General features: G+C 40.5%; 1 protein-coding gene across 1 annotated transcript in view; it reads left to right on the top strand.

Moving 5' to 3' along the window:
• Nucleotides 1-15,458, top strand: part of LOC149083289 (tumor protein D53-like) — a 106,139-nt gene that overhangs the window by 22,378 nt on the left and 68,303 nt on the right. The window contains exon 3 of the mRNA XM_089236533.1: nucleotides 13,069-13,217. Coding sequence (XP_089092659.1) covers nucleotides 13,069-13,217 — 149 coding nt within the window. The remainder of the gene's footprint in view (nucleotides 1-13,068; nucleotides 13,218-15,458) is intronic.

Raw genomic sequence — 15,458 nt, 5'->3', positions numbered from 1 at the left:
CATTGCTTCTAGCGTATGCCCTATCTGGGATGCTGTCTACCTTCGTGTTTGCCGTGCGTGGAGACCCGTAAGGCTGGAGATGGGGATCCTGGTTAGCCTGATGTGCTAGCTTTGGCCTCGGATTCAGCCAAAACGGGAGGCTTGGATTAGTCCTGTTCTCGCCTCGGTGGCTGAAGGGGTTACACTACTGGGCAGGTAGAGGGGCCGGGCCTGCCGGACATCGTTGAGGTTTGTTGGTGCTGCTTCACGACGATCTTGGATCTCGAACGCGTCTGCTCGCCTGCTTTGGTGGTGTATAGCTCTGGTGTATAGCTCCTGGCATTGCTACTAACCTTCATCGGTTATGTGTGCGCATCCCCTCGTAGGGCTCCATGGTGGGCATGTTGGGTGAGAGTGGAACAATACCCATTCAAATATGGGAAAAAAATCAAAACGCACCAAAACGTCAAAGAACTGCTTCAAACCAAACACGTCACTGTAACTGCTACAAATTCATCAACTGTCTCATTTTTCTTTCTGCACTCTTCGGATACTGAGAAACAGCTGGCCAAAGTATCGCCATTTCTAATAGATCAAGCTCTCTATGGCACAGTAGGTACCTTGAAATCAGTGAAGGCCCTTCGTTCAGGAGACCTTCTCATCGAAACTAACACACCCAAACAAGCCAAACTCATTCAAAAGCTCACATCTCTCGGAGAAATTCCAATAACAGTCAAAATCCATCCCACGTTGAATTATTCACGTGGTGTCATTTCAGATAATAACTTAATTAACATGGATGAAGAAGAACTAACACAATAGCTGGCGTCTCAAGGCGTAACATCTGCCAAACATATTATGTGCCGCAAAGATGGTAATCCAGCTCCCACACGAAACATAATTCTTACATTCTTATCACCAACATTGCCGAAAGATATCAAAATAGGTTATTATAACCTCAAAATCATTTCGGGCAACTGCACTAATTTACCATTCAAGTGCGTCAATTGCGGTGGCGACCACCCCGCATTTGACAGAAAGTGTCCGAAATGGAATGAAGAAAAAGAGATCCCGAAGATCAAGGTCCTTAATAACATCTCATATATTGAAGCACGCCGTCGTATAATCCCTAACCAAACTGCAATAGCTAGTAGATCATACTCTAATATGGTAACAAATCCATCAACAGCTATTACGACTAACAGTATCACCAAAGTTTCTGTAACAACTCAGACTGAACCAATAGCTGATACATCAACTCAAACATCATCATCTAACCAACCGTGTAATAGTTGTGGCTGCTGTTGTTCTGCTGGATTCCGGAGGGAGTCCACTACCTACGAAGAAGAGGCAGGAAAAGCAACAGCGCACACGTTCAAAAAACCTGGTACTAAACCCAAGATTAATTCAGGAAATAAATCTAAAAAGTTAAAGACCGGATATTCACGAAAAGCTGTACAGAGAGCGCTGAAATGTCCATCCATGAAGAATGTGTCACTAATTGATGACACATCAATTGGTGACATGGAGCTTGACAATAGATCAGATTCCGGTACTACTCGCCGTAAACTACACCGGAATAAATTTAAGGACCTTGAACCATCTACTTCTACTTAATTTATGGTCAACATAATTCAATGGAACATTCATGGTCTTAGATCCAATTACGAAGATCTGAAGGATTTGATCAATCACTATCATCCTGTTTGCGTGGCACTCCAGGAAACTTTTACGAAGCCCTCGGAGACATGGAATATCAGGCGACATTCCCTGTTCCGTATCAATTACGATGACGGGAGTAGGGCTTGCTGCGGTGTTGCTCTGTTGGTTCCACACCACGTGTCGTCGCGCGTTCTAACGCTGCGCACGAACCTGCAAGCCATCGCGGTGGAAATATCTACAGGCCTAAGAGTTACCATCTGTTCCATTTATTTGCCACCAAATGACACCATCTTACAAATCTCTCGATTTAGAAGATCTGATTGATCAATTACCACCACCATTTTTTTCTTCTTGGAGACTTCAATGCACATAACATGATATGGGGTTCTAACAGCAACACCCCTCGTGGGGAAATGGTTGAACGTCTGTTAGACAATATGGACCTTGCCATCATGAATGATGGCAGTTTCACTCATTTTCATGCCCCAAACAATGGTTTCACTGCAATAGATCTATCGTTATGTTCACCCATACTCTTGCCCAACTGGTCCTGGTTGGTTGATCCAGACCTCCACAGGAGCAATTATTTTCCTCTAGTGGTTAAGTGCCTTTACCGAGGCCATAGCATACCTGAGGGACCACCTCGGTGGAAGCTTGTGGCCGCCCGATGGGCTGACTTCACGGTCAAGGCAGAAATCACGGAGAATATGGTTTCGCAACCTGAAGTCGACCATTGTGTCGACCTTGTGACCAGTTGTATGATCTCAGCAGCCAATGAAACAATACCCGAAGTCTCCTCGAAACTTCCTAAATTTCCTAAACCTTGGTGAAATCACGAATGCAATCTTACAATTAAAGCTCAAAAGAAAGCATGGAGTAGGTTTTGGCGGTATCCTACCCATGAAAACAAGTTGGCATTTTTAAAAGCAAAGGCGATAGCGAGAAGAACCAGGCGCCAGGCTCAACGTGAGTCCTGGCAAAAGTTTACGACGGGAATCAATTCATCAACTTCATCCAAAATCATTTGGGACCGGATCCGAAAAAATCAATGGTCATTATCAGTCTCATCCCATCACCATTTTAAATACCAATGGCACTATCATCAGCGATGTGACTGATATTGCGGACACCATCGCCGCCCATTTCGCCGCTGTTTCCAGCAATGCGAACTATCCCCCTATCGTTTCATCCCATTAAATCATCAGCCGAACGTACATCGTACACCTTCCGGCCTTTTACACCGGAGGGGTACAATTCATTGTTCACCCTTCATGAACTGACGACGGCCTTGCAGCGAAGTCCTGACTCAGCTGTAGGGCCTGATGCCATTCATTATTCCATGATTCGGCATCTCTCATCTGAATCACTATCACATTTACTCATATAGTCATCATATAAATCTGGGTCAGCCATTCATTTCCTGACACCTGGCGAGCAGCCATAGTTCTTGCATTCCCGAAGCCTGGCAAAAATCCTCAACAACCGAACAGTTATAGACCTATTGCTTTGACCAGTTTATGTAAGCTCATGGAACGCATGGTCAACTATCGCCTTATGCACTACCTTGAGGTTAACAATATTTTATCTAAACATCAAAGCGGCTTTAGACGGTTCAGGTCTACAATATGCAATCTGTTACGCCTTGAGACGTCAATAAGACAAGCATTTGTGAAGAGGGAGCATATAATAGCCATATTTTTCGACATAGAAAAGGCCTACGACCGTACTTGGAGGCACGGAATTCTTTCCGACCTCTATAATTGCGGCTTGCGGGGCAACTTGCCCATTTTTATTAAGAACTTTCTCGCTCGACGCATCTTCCAGGTACGGATCGGAAGTACATTATCAGCTCCCCAAATCCAAGAACAAGGTGTATCTCAAGGTAGTATTTTAAGTGTTACACTGTTTATTTTAAGACTCAACGGTGTGTTGAACCAACTCCCGTCTTCTGTCACTGGCGCACTTTACGTGGATGATTTGTTGATATCGTATCAATCAGTGAATATGAAGACAGCCGAGAGACAATTACAAACCGCACTCAACAAGATCAGCAAGTGGGCACATAATAACGGCTTCTTTCTCTGCTGACAAAACTGTCGCTATGCACTTTTGTCTGCGTCGAGACCTACACGATGACCCACAATTGTTTCTAAACAATAGTCGAATACCAATAGTAGAAAATACAAAATTCCTCGGCATCACATTCGATAAAAAACTCACTTTCAAACCTCATATTGCACAATTGAGAGCTCGTTGCATGAAGACGATGAACCTCTTGAAGGTCATCTCGTCTACATCATGGGGAGCAGACCGTAAGTCACTCATTCACTTGTATAAAGCTCTAATAAGATCAAAGCTCGAATACGGTTCCATTGTATACGGGTCAGCACGTCGGAGCTATCTGAGTGTGCTCGACCCAGTTCATCATCTTGCTCTCCGCATTTGTTCTGGAGCTTTCCGGACGACCCCTATGGAAAGTCTGTATGTTGAAATATTATATTAAAATGAAGTCTTTACTAGGTCATCCATTTCATAATGTCATTTTTAATCTGTCATTTCATAGACTTTTTGCTGCTCGCCCTTCATGTGTTCCATCTTACGGTCTTCGTATGAGGGCACTTGTGGAAGAACTAGAATTAGACATCAGTCGTGTGGATGGCACCATGGGAGCAGTCTCTGCCAGATGTCTCTTTCATTATCATTATACCCTAGAGCCACCACAGCAGATGTCATATATCGACAGATATTCTTTAGGCACAGGGGTAGGTACAACAGGTACTTCCCCATATATACCGATGGCTCTAAGATCCCTGGGCATGTCAGTAGTGCCTACATCTGCTGTGAGGAGACATCTTTCAAACTTCCCGACACATTCTCTATTTATTCGGTAGAACTGTACGCAATCCTTCAGGCTCTACGTCATATACGACGCAAACGCCACCGACGATGCATCATTTATAGCGACTCTCTCAGTGCATTACAAGCACTGTGTTATTTCACTTTTCATACCCATCCATTTATTCATGCCATTTTTCATGAATTGAATCACCTCATTCATCACGGTACCACAGTAAAATTTTACTGGGTACCAAGTCATGTAGGAATACCGGGCAACGAAAAAGCAGACACCGCAGCTCGAACAACAACTAACATTGACAATAGCCTTCTGGTTCCTGCCAGTGACCACTTCTCAATTCTCCGAGAAGTGATGTATCGCCGCTGGCAGGATCACTGGAACAATCAAATTAATAACAAACTACATTCTATCAAGCCCACTATCGGCCATTGGCGTTCGAGCTGCAGAGCTAACCGAAAGGAGGAAGTTCTGCTTGCCCGGTTACGCATAGGAGACAGTCGCATCACACAATCATATCTTTTACTACGAGAGAGTCAACCGCAGTGCCCTCATTGTCAAAGTCCATTTACCATTGCCCATGCTTTTACTTGTTCGCACCATCGTCATAATTTTACGACCGCTTTTGGTCAGTCATCTTTCACTTCATGACATTTTAAATGACCATTGCGATGCATCTCGCATTTTTAAATTCATCAAAGCCATTGGTTTATACGACAAATTATAGTTTTTACAATTTTCGTCATTGTTTTATATTTCATGTTGCTTTTTTATCATGCACAGTTTTAGTTTTTGACATGACAAAAGGACATTTTTCTTATTTTTATATTTGTTTTGGCGCAGTTTGACCAAATTGGTCCTTGCGCCAATAAATTTAAAATCCAATCCAATCCTTAATATTAGTCAATAGTGTGTTTAGTAGTTTTGCATTTGCAGGATGCGTTTTCAACGAGCTTGCTTTGGAAAGTTTTTGTTGCAGGTGGTGAAGAAACTCCAATATGACGAAAATATTGAGGGGTTTGTCTTAGATTGCCAGACGTCTGTATATATCACAGATGTATGTATGTAGACTCGCAAGGGCATATGTAGGAATATATTGCATTGAATATTCATAAAACCTGAAGGCTTAGGTGATTTTGCAAAGTTGATTGAATGGGTGGGGATACAGGGGGGCAATGAAGACTGTTCCCCCCTCCCCCCAATTAAAAAAATTATTGGCATAGGCAGAAGATCAAAAGGTGGACATTAGCGGCCTTGTTAGGGAGACAACCTGTATCCACTTATGCTTTTGCAATGCCAAGGCCATGTACTATAATATAGCTGCCCTGATGTGATGTGCCACGCTAGGAAAACACAAATGTGTAGTGTAATTATGTAACACATTTCTGCCTGTGCGAAATGGCCTAATTCAGTTCACGCTGTGCAAAAAACTTATTCCTAGGAAAACCAGGCTTAAGATGAGGGATATCTGTTAGGCAGAAATGCTGATTTTTCTTTTCGTATGATCACGCATCCTATGTTGATCCGCTCGCGTTGAGCGATAAATTTTTTTTCCTTCTCTGATACTGATGTTATCTTCACTTTTGAATACGGCGCCGAGTAAACCTGTTTTCATTGGTGGTTTTGTTCATAGCTCCAGATGGGCGGATTACTGGCTCTATATTATATAGACTGAATGTTGTGTATTTGTATCTTATCTTTTCACTTGCCTTGAATAAAACAGACTTTGATGATGATAGTTTATTTTTAACTTGGCCCGACTCGACTCGTAATTTTTTTATCTTAAATTTGATGACTGAACAAGAATATCTAGTTGCTTTCCTGAATGAGGGGCAGTGTACAGAAGTTTCAAATTTCGGATTTTTATTACCCTGCAGATTTTCTCCCTTCTGGTTATATACAGGAAATTACGGTACTTTCGCAGCTATCGGCCGGCATTCAAAGACAGCGTCTCTACGGCGTAAATTTGTCTTGTTCCTACAATATTGCAAATGTGCGTTTTTTTAAAAAAATCGTAAAGGATTGGAATGCTCGTTCAAATTGTAAGACCTTCTCGATATCGTGGAAAAAAACCGAATCTGTAAAACCTCGACCTTGAATATCCAGTTTTGTCATCTAGCTGCTATGTAGTAGTCACCGTTTCGCATCGCGAAAATCACGGGTGTGTACACAGGATTGGGGTTTGGAGGGGCACCAGAATCGAATTCTTCACAGATAGTATAAATTAATTATTTTATTCCAATATTTTAATTCTCTACAAAAATAATTTTAATTTTTGATCTCGAGGGGGGGGGGGCGGGGAGGAAGAGGCCCCTTATAACCTCCCCAAAATTTTGTTTTGTGTGAAAATCAGTGTTTGGAACTTGCGATTGCGCAATGCTAATCGGCTAAAAATGTGATTTTCTAAAGATTTGAAATTTTTAGTTGGCTATTCTTTAAAAAAAAACCTTCTGGTTGCCACGGCGATCACACAGACCTACAACACAAATATGCTTACATTTTACCAGTTTGGAGAATAGATGCAGGGCCGCAACTGGGAGGGGCAGGCGGCCCAGTCTGAGGGGCACCTGAACTAGACAGGGGCACCAAATTCACCCTTTATAACTGCTTCTACATTACATGGGTGTTCCAAAATGTGTACTTGTCCCGTTTGAGAAAGTATCTAGTTGCGGTGCTAGATAGATGGCACCACCTACTGAACACAAAACACTCCAAATGCTGGGCGCACACACATAAGCACAGTGTTATGTCAGATTTGTGTTGGAGAAACTTAGCTCCCATATTCAGGTGTTAAAATATGTGGCAGTTAAATGGCGACAGATCAGAATGGTGGAACATCTCGGGGAAGGAAAATAAAATTTCACCAGGAAAACCAAAGTATGAATAGGGAATGAGAAAAGTGTCTGAGGAGAGAGAGAATCTAATTTGCTTTGAATTTGATCAGAAGATATTGAAAATGCTAAGGTATTTTTAACGAAATGTAAAATCAATCGGAAGGGAATTTATACATTGATATATAAGTGTAAAGATATGAATGTGTACCTTCAACTGTTAATCAAAGTGGACCCTGCTTATAACGTTTTTCAAAAACAGTCATAAAAACCGTTATAAATAGGAAAACACTTTAAACAGGAAATCTCAATGAGAATTACTTATTGTTAGCACCACAAAAGTAAGTTGCCCTAAGTGGAAAAACATTCTAAATGGGAGAAACGTTATAAGTGGGAGCAACTGTGTATTTGTTTTACACTGGTGTAAGAAATTAATAGAATTTGCAGACTTGGTCGATTATCTCTAGAAGTACTGTACCGATTTTAATGAAATTTGATATGTACATACATTGATACAATACAAAAAATAACCATTCAATAATTGTAATACACACGCATGATCGTGCATAACACTCGTTGGAGTCGGAAGGTATGAAACAGTGGTTGCAGAATAAATAAAAAAAAATGGGTTAATAGGGGGTATGGTCCCCTCTTACAGATATACAGGTCTTGTAGCGTGATGTCATACTTGAAATAAGGCAGTTTATCATTTCCTGTGGCAATTGGTCCCACTCGTTCAGCAACGCTGTTTTCATTCTCTGGATGGTTCCCGGAGGGAGGTTGTGAGTTGCAATTGCCCTCCCCAGAGCGTCCCAGACATGCTCTATTGGGTTAAGGTCTGGAGATCTGGCTGGCCAATCCATCCGGCGAATATCCTCATTTTCTAGAAAATCGTAGAGCAGAAGAGCTCTATGTTGCCTCGCGTTATCGTCCATTAAAATGAACTCGGGACCAACTGCACCCCTGAAAAGGCGAACATAGGGCTCCAAGAACTCATCCCTATACTTCACACCAGTCACAGTGCCTCTTTCAAAGACATGGAGAGGTGTGCGGCCATCCAACATGATTCCTGCCCAGACCATTAAACCTCCTCGGCCATAATGGTCGATTTTGCAGACATTGGAGGGTAGGTAGCGGGTCCCTGGTTCTCTCCATATGAACATACAGTGAGAATCGGTGCTTAGGCTGAACCGGGACTCATCAGTGAAGAGAACGGTCGCCCATTGATCCATATTCCAATCTCTATGCTCTCTGCACCATGATAAATGGATTCTACTGTCCGTAGAAGTGAGCGGGACGCAAACAGCAGGTCTTCTTGCAAACAACCCTCTCTCATGAAGTCTTTTGGAAACAGTCGCCCTTGATACACGGGTTCCTGTGCCTGCATACAAGTCACTAGAGAGCTGAGAAGCTGTAGCACTCCTGTTACGCCTCGCTATAATCGACAAATGGCGATCTTCTCTGGCTATCGTGGCTCTTGGACGACCTTGCCCAGGCTTTCTCTCGATGGATGCGGTATCCTGGAACTGTTTCCATAAGTTACACACGACGCTGGGTGTTAAATTGAACTCTCTACAAATCTGGACTTGAGATTGGCCTGCTTCTAGCCTCCCCACAATTCGCCACCTCATTCCATCATCTAAACGTTGGTGGTTACTCATTTTTACTGTTACAATTTGAAATTAACCGATTGCTGCAAAATAACACCAAGAAATTCGCAGAGGTGTGCTAGTGAACGAAATGTGTCTTAACTTACGCGCGCTTATAAAGCCTGTTTCTCTACTGGCTCCGCCTATACACACGTGTACGCTTACGTATTTGACGTACGAGATTCACATTTTTGTCTAGAAGCAGTGGTTTTACATTCAGTTCAGTTCTTTTCATGAAATTCAATAAAATATTCAAATTCTCTTAATTTATTTCACCAGTGTAGATTTATTACATGTACGGAATTCCATACATTAAATTTTTTTTTTTTCTCAGTGCTAATGAGCGTCTTTTTGCAAGTTTTTCCTACTGGTAGACAGTGAAAGTAAATGAACCTTTGGATAGATCATGTTTTTAGGAATGAATTTTATACTTGATTCACAGATACTTTCTTCTCTTACCCGGAACATGACCCACCGCTCAGTCTCAACAAAGAAATATAAGCAGGTGACCAAAAACCTAGGGCATACTGAAAGAAAATTCATAGAGATACCAGTGAATTATGGGGGGGGGGGGGAGAAGCATAATTTTTTTCAAGATAAATGTTTTTTGAGAGGGACACACACTTTCACTCAAAAAGGACCCAGATTTTTCAAATAACCTGGGTCCCTAGAAGTCCAGTGGCATCTCTGTATATACATACATTGAGTACATGTACTTTGTCGTCCCCCCCCTGGAAAAAGTTGAAATGACGGCTCTGGGGGGGGCTTTGTATATACCGATAGTTAAAACTTCTTCCAGACCCGCTCTGTGTGAAAGGGCCCTAAGCAACAGAACTGGAAGCCCAGATGTTTTTCATGCGAATACCTGGGTTATGTGTTGCATGCTTGTCCGAGGGAGATGAGAGTATGACATGTCGTCATATTCAGAAACACTGTTGTCGACAAGTCAACGGAGCTGAAGCTCAAATATGTGCCGAAATCGTAATTGTTTGATTATGGAGATGTGGTAAAGCCATCAGCAGTTGCATTTGGGAAACTTGATGTGGAAGTGGATGGTGTGCAGTCAGCTGTGAATGTGTTGGTTGTCAATGACTTGATAGTTGGACAGAACTATCTGATGCCGCCAAAGATAGTTTTCCAGGAGTGGTGGAAAACTGCGCTTTTGGTATGCAAGTAAATTGCCAAAGTATTGCCAAAGAAGATGTCAGCTCTGAGGAGAAAACGATACAGCTGATGACTATGAATCCATAAGAAGTGAACAGTGTAACAATGGAGGTCATTGATTCCAGAACAGATGATGTGGAGGTGTATTGATGAAAGAAAGTCAAGGAAATGCTGATGTCTTGCCGGAAGTTGTGAAGTGGGGTCAAACAATGGTTCTGATCTTGAATGTAGGGGAACATGGTGTGAAGTTTGAAGGACAGCGTAACAGTCATCCGTCAAGCATTGTTGATGAACTGAGCATGAGGGAATTAGAAGAATCCAGCGTTAGCTATAGGAAACTCTTTTGCATGTGGTGAGCTATGTGAGGATTCAGATGTTCCAGTGGATGAAGTAGTGAAACCTTCAACTGATTTTTCTTTAAGTGAGGTCATCATAGGATCAAGGAACAGTATCCTGCAAGGATGATGCTGTATCAAGGATGATGTGTTATTGGCGGATGAACTGCTGATGAGTCACGGTCTCGCAATAAGAAAATTTTCAGTATGGGTTCTATCATGTGTGAGGGATGAGAATGTTAAGGACAATAAATTTGTCTAGATTAGATAAAGTTTGATGATTCAAATGGGAAGAAGAAAAGCATGCAGTTTGGTCATTGGTGAATGAGTGTAGAGACATTTTTCCCTTAAACTTGAATACACATCGTTGACTAAGATGAACATTAAGGAAGTGGGACACAAACCAATTTGTTTATTGCTGTATAGAATGTGTCTGAGAGGACAGCAATCAGTGATATTGTGTAAGAATGAAAAGATAATGGGATAGTCTCAGAAACTAGGTCACCATATTCCTGCACAGTATTATTGGTAAAGATGAAAGCAGGTGAGAACCGATTAGAGAGAGAGAGAGAGTTAGTTAGTTTTGAACTACAGTCAATTGAACAATCAGACAGTGAAGGACGAATTCCCATTGCCACGTATTGATGATTTATTGTTAATAGAGGAAGCAAATGCTACGTCTCTGTTCCCCAGGGGTTCCCCAACTATTGTTACACAAAGTTAAAAATGGCATTCATAGCTCTAGGTGAAACAGGACAATTTGAATGTATGATATTCATGTTAAAAATGCACTGGCAGAGTTTCAAAGACATCTGTAGGAAATGGTGGGTCTTTTAATGAATACAAAGGTCTTATGTTATCTCATTGATATCTTGATACCACGGGAGGATTGGACAGATATGATGGAGTGAATTAGAGAAGTGTTCAAGTGAGTACAGCCGGTTTTCTTTTTTCTCCCACAGGGTGTAATTACATCACTGAATCAGAGTTTAAGCTGGATAAAAAATTCCTTTTGCAAAAAGCGAAAATGGGGGAAAAAGCTCCACAATGCTAATGTAATGATTGATGGTTGGATGTCTACTCGTTTCATACCTCCTGTACGCATTTTTGCAAAAGTGGCTACTACTTTTTTCGCATTTTATGATTTTCTTTTGTATTTTGCGAAAAATGTGACCATAGCTTAAACCCTGCACTGAATGATTGAAGTTTGAGTTTTTTTCTCTATCTGATTGTAGATTTGTGGATGCCATAATAATAGTTGTAGCAGCTATCAATCATTTTGTGCTAACTAAAAATAAAAATTGTGATAAATCACTAGAAGTAACACTGTAGCCGGGGGCAGCTTAAGCAAGGGTGCAAGGGGTGCTGTGCACCTGGGGACAGTGTAGACAGTTAAGTCTCCAAAATTTCAAAAAATTTTGCACATTGTAAATTCACGTGACATCATTCTTTTGAGTTATACCACAACAATGAAGATGTTGAGAAAACTTGAGGGAATAAATAGACTGCGCCTACGATTCGATATAGCCTCTATCTGGGGTAGCTCTGGGTCAGGGCCCCTAGGCTGTAATCTTTTGTAAGCCTCAAGCCAGATATTAATTTATAGCGGGAAAAAAAAGTTCCAGGCCCCGGGCTGGACCTTTTTAGCCTTACCCTCGTGGGTCATATATATGCCATGTTTCTCTCTTATAACTTCTTCCAATAATTCCTAACAAAAATTTTGGGCCTTTCCATCTCGGATTTAGGGCCTCTTCAGAATGGACAGGAATAATTTTCTTCGGCCAATGAAATTTTTTTCACCCATTCACCATACACTTAGCACCCCTCTTGAGTGGCTTCCCATACAGCCACAATAAGTCACATGGCCCAAGAGCCACCCCTGTATTCTATGAAAAGGGGCAAGTATGAATTTTGGTTCCTTCACCCAGTATTTTTTCCAGAATGGTCCGGAAGCACAGGAAAAATTTGGCCTCACTTGTGCAGTCCCTAGAGTAACATTTCATGCCGTGCACCGCCCAGGCATCTATCCCTAGAGTAACAGTCTGTTACTAACAGAAACATCTTTGAAGTAAATTTCTTAATAAAATAACCTTGCTATACATCATTAAGTGATGATGGCTCCTCTAATTAAGTGCTGTTTTAAGGATTAAATTTCCTGTTATCTGGCATTATTAAGAACGGTAAAATAATTCTGGAATCAAAAAGTAGAAAAATCTCTGCTTCACACACACACAAAAGTGGGATGTATGGTCACAATTTTTTACAGTAAACAATGGTGTGCGGCTTACCTCTGAAACCAATCAGGTTTATCTAGAGGTTATCTCAGTTTATCTTGATTGAAGCCCTGCCAGCCTCCCACCAGGGTTGCCTTTAAAGGCAGCATATGAGACTTCATACCCGAGCGGCAGGTAAGCCCGAGCCGCCCCTGATTGCAGCAGTGCTTTCTTTAAAAGAAACTGAAAAAGAGGCCCACAAATATGAAACTTGTGTATGGCTGTAGCTCTAGTGTTAATCTTTAAAAATAACTCATCGGGTAATTTGATTGTATAATAAATCTGTACATAATCTTGTATCACTGTGGATTTTCACTTTAGATTGAATCTGAAATCACAACTTTACGTCAAGTTCTATCTTCTAAAGTTAGACGCATGCAAGAACTCAAAAGGAAACTTGGAATCACTGTATGGAAAGAATTTCGGGACGATATGGAACAAGGGATTCGAAATATTCAGGAATCTCCTGCGTAAGTAGTTTGATATCAAAAATTTATATTCTAATGGAGAGCTTGCAAAAATGTTTGAAGCTAGGAAGAAATTTTACAATAGTAACTGAGTCTTAAAATTCAATTTCTAAAATAGTGAACAGCTATTGGACAGCCCCTAGTGAATGCCTCTGTGGTGGTCAAGTGATCATAGCATAGCTGCCAAGTCTCCCGAATTTTTCGGGAATCTCCCGAATTTTAGCTTCATCGCTCGACCTCCCGAAAAGTTCTTAAATCTCCCGAATTTTTACGAAAATCACAAAAATCCCTAATTGTCCCTAAAAATTCCCTACTTCATTAAAAAAAATCCCCGCTTATGAAAACAATCCCTAAGGAATTTCTTGTGGGGCATGAAGCCTCTTTTTTTTCCCTTTCGAAATGACGTCACACGTCGTAAATGGGGAAATTCCCTTTTTAAGGAAGTTTTACAAACCCTCTGATAGTAACAAGAAAGTTGTTTGTCTTATCGTGCAGGGAAATGGCTTAGCAGCCAATAGTCCTGGATAATAATCGAAGATTCTAGCGACGCGTATATGGTCAAAATTTCTTTTGTTGAAGTTACGTACGTGCGATATAACAAAGCATGAATAATGATAAGCAAAAACATATTTAATCAATTTTAAAGATACTTATTCCGATGAATTTCCTTTCATCAAACGTTCCAGAAGAGGGCCTACTTTTCCTTTTTGTACAAGTTGTGTTACGGACATAAACATCGGTCATGGAAAGACTGCCATCATCACTCATGTGAAATTTAAAAAAAAAGCATCGAGCAAGTGTCACAAAAAGTCAGTGTTCTTCAAAAATTGACGGTGTTTTCCTTCATCTTCCGATGATTTTGGGGTCATTCGCGCAGAATGTTTGTTCACAGCGTTTCTGATTGAACACAATATTTATATTTACATCATTGAAGTTTTGGCCTCCAATTTCACTTGTTTTTTGCGTAGGAATTTTATTCCCAAGGGTTTAACTTCCATGTGTGTAAAATCCCTATTTTAATTTGACTTCAGTAGGGATTTTATTCCCTACGCTTTAACTTTTATGTTTGGAAAATCCCTATTTTAATTTGACTTCAGTAGGGATTTTATTCCCTACGTTTTAACTTTTATGTTTGGAAAATCCCTATTTTATTTGGAAAAATCCCTATTGTATTTATTAGGGAATGGTTTTAGCATAAAATACGGGTTTGCGCGAAAATCTCCCGAATTTTCATTTTCAAAAGTTGGCAGCTATGTCATAGTGACAGACTCGCGTCGCGGGGTCCTGGATTTGAACCCCACTGTCGCCACAGCAGTGGTCTACTGAAGTTGGTTTTCTGTTGTTCCCAACTACAAAGCGCGAATGCGAGCTGATCTTCCTTTTAAAGTCTCGCCACAGAAAGCAACAGACCTACAAATATAATTCAATCATAACACTTCACTGTTTATATGTTTTATGTAATATGTTGTTATGCTATACATTATTAATTATTATATTATTAATATATATAATTGATTAATTATAACAACTGATATAAATGTTTTCCACATGCAAATTCCAATTCTCATCATGTCTTTTTCACTTATAATGTGCAGAGTTTTTAACCAATTTTTATGAAATTTACCGAAAAATTGGCACTACATATAAGACACCCTGTGTAGGAATTTAGAATTTGATTACTCTTATGTCATTGAATAAGAAATTTTTTTTAGTAAATTTTTAGTAAGCATGTGCAGAAAATATCAATTTTATTTTTTCGTAATTTGGTTGCCAGATAAACAATGCAACTTACACAAAAATTCTGGTTGAATGTGTCATTAAAATTCAGGAAGGTATAAGTATAATTAGCTGTATAATAAGTACATTAGCTGTAATTTATGTTACTGACTGAGAGTACCTGGATGATAAGTGACTTTGCAAATTGGTATCGCAATTATATTCCATCATTTGATTATTTCATTCAGTTTCTTTATTTTTACATCAGATACGATGCTAATATGTGTTGCATCAAACCTGCCCAGTTAAATCCAATAAATTGGTAAAAATTAGTAAAATTTAATAAATTAGGATAAAGTACACAATGCAATAACTCATGTCCACTCATCTTCATTTAATGCTAGTCCATCTGCTCAAGATTAAATTATTACATATGTTGTGTTACGTTTCGAGTGTATGAAGGTGGCGAGTGAGAAGGAGGGGGGAAGAGAGAGGGGAAGCAACTTAAAGTAGGAAGGTCTTTCTTGT

The sequence above is a fragment of the Pholcus phalangioides genome, unplaced genomic scaffold (genome assembly GCF_987345545.1).
Source record: "Pholcus phalangioides strain wild (caught in Gottingen) unplaced genomic scaffold, Ppha-v1.0 ptg000009l_1, whole genome shotgun sequence".
NCBI lineage: Eukaryota > Metazoa > Arthropoda > Arachnida > Araneae > Pholcidae > Pholcus > Pholcus phalangioides.
This window is presented reverse-complemented; position numbering and strand designations above follow the sequence as displayed.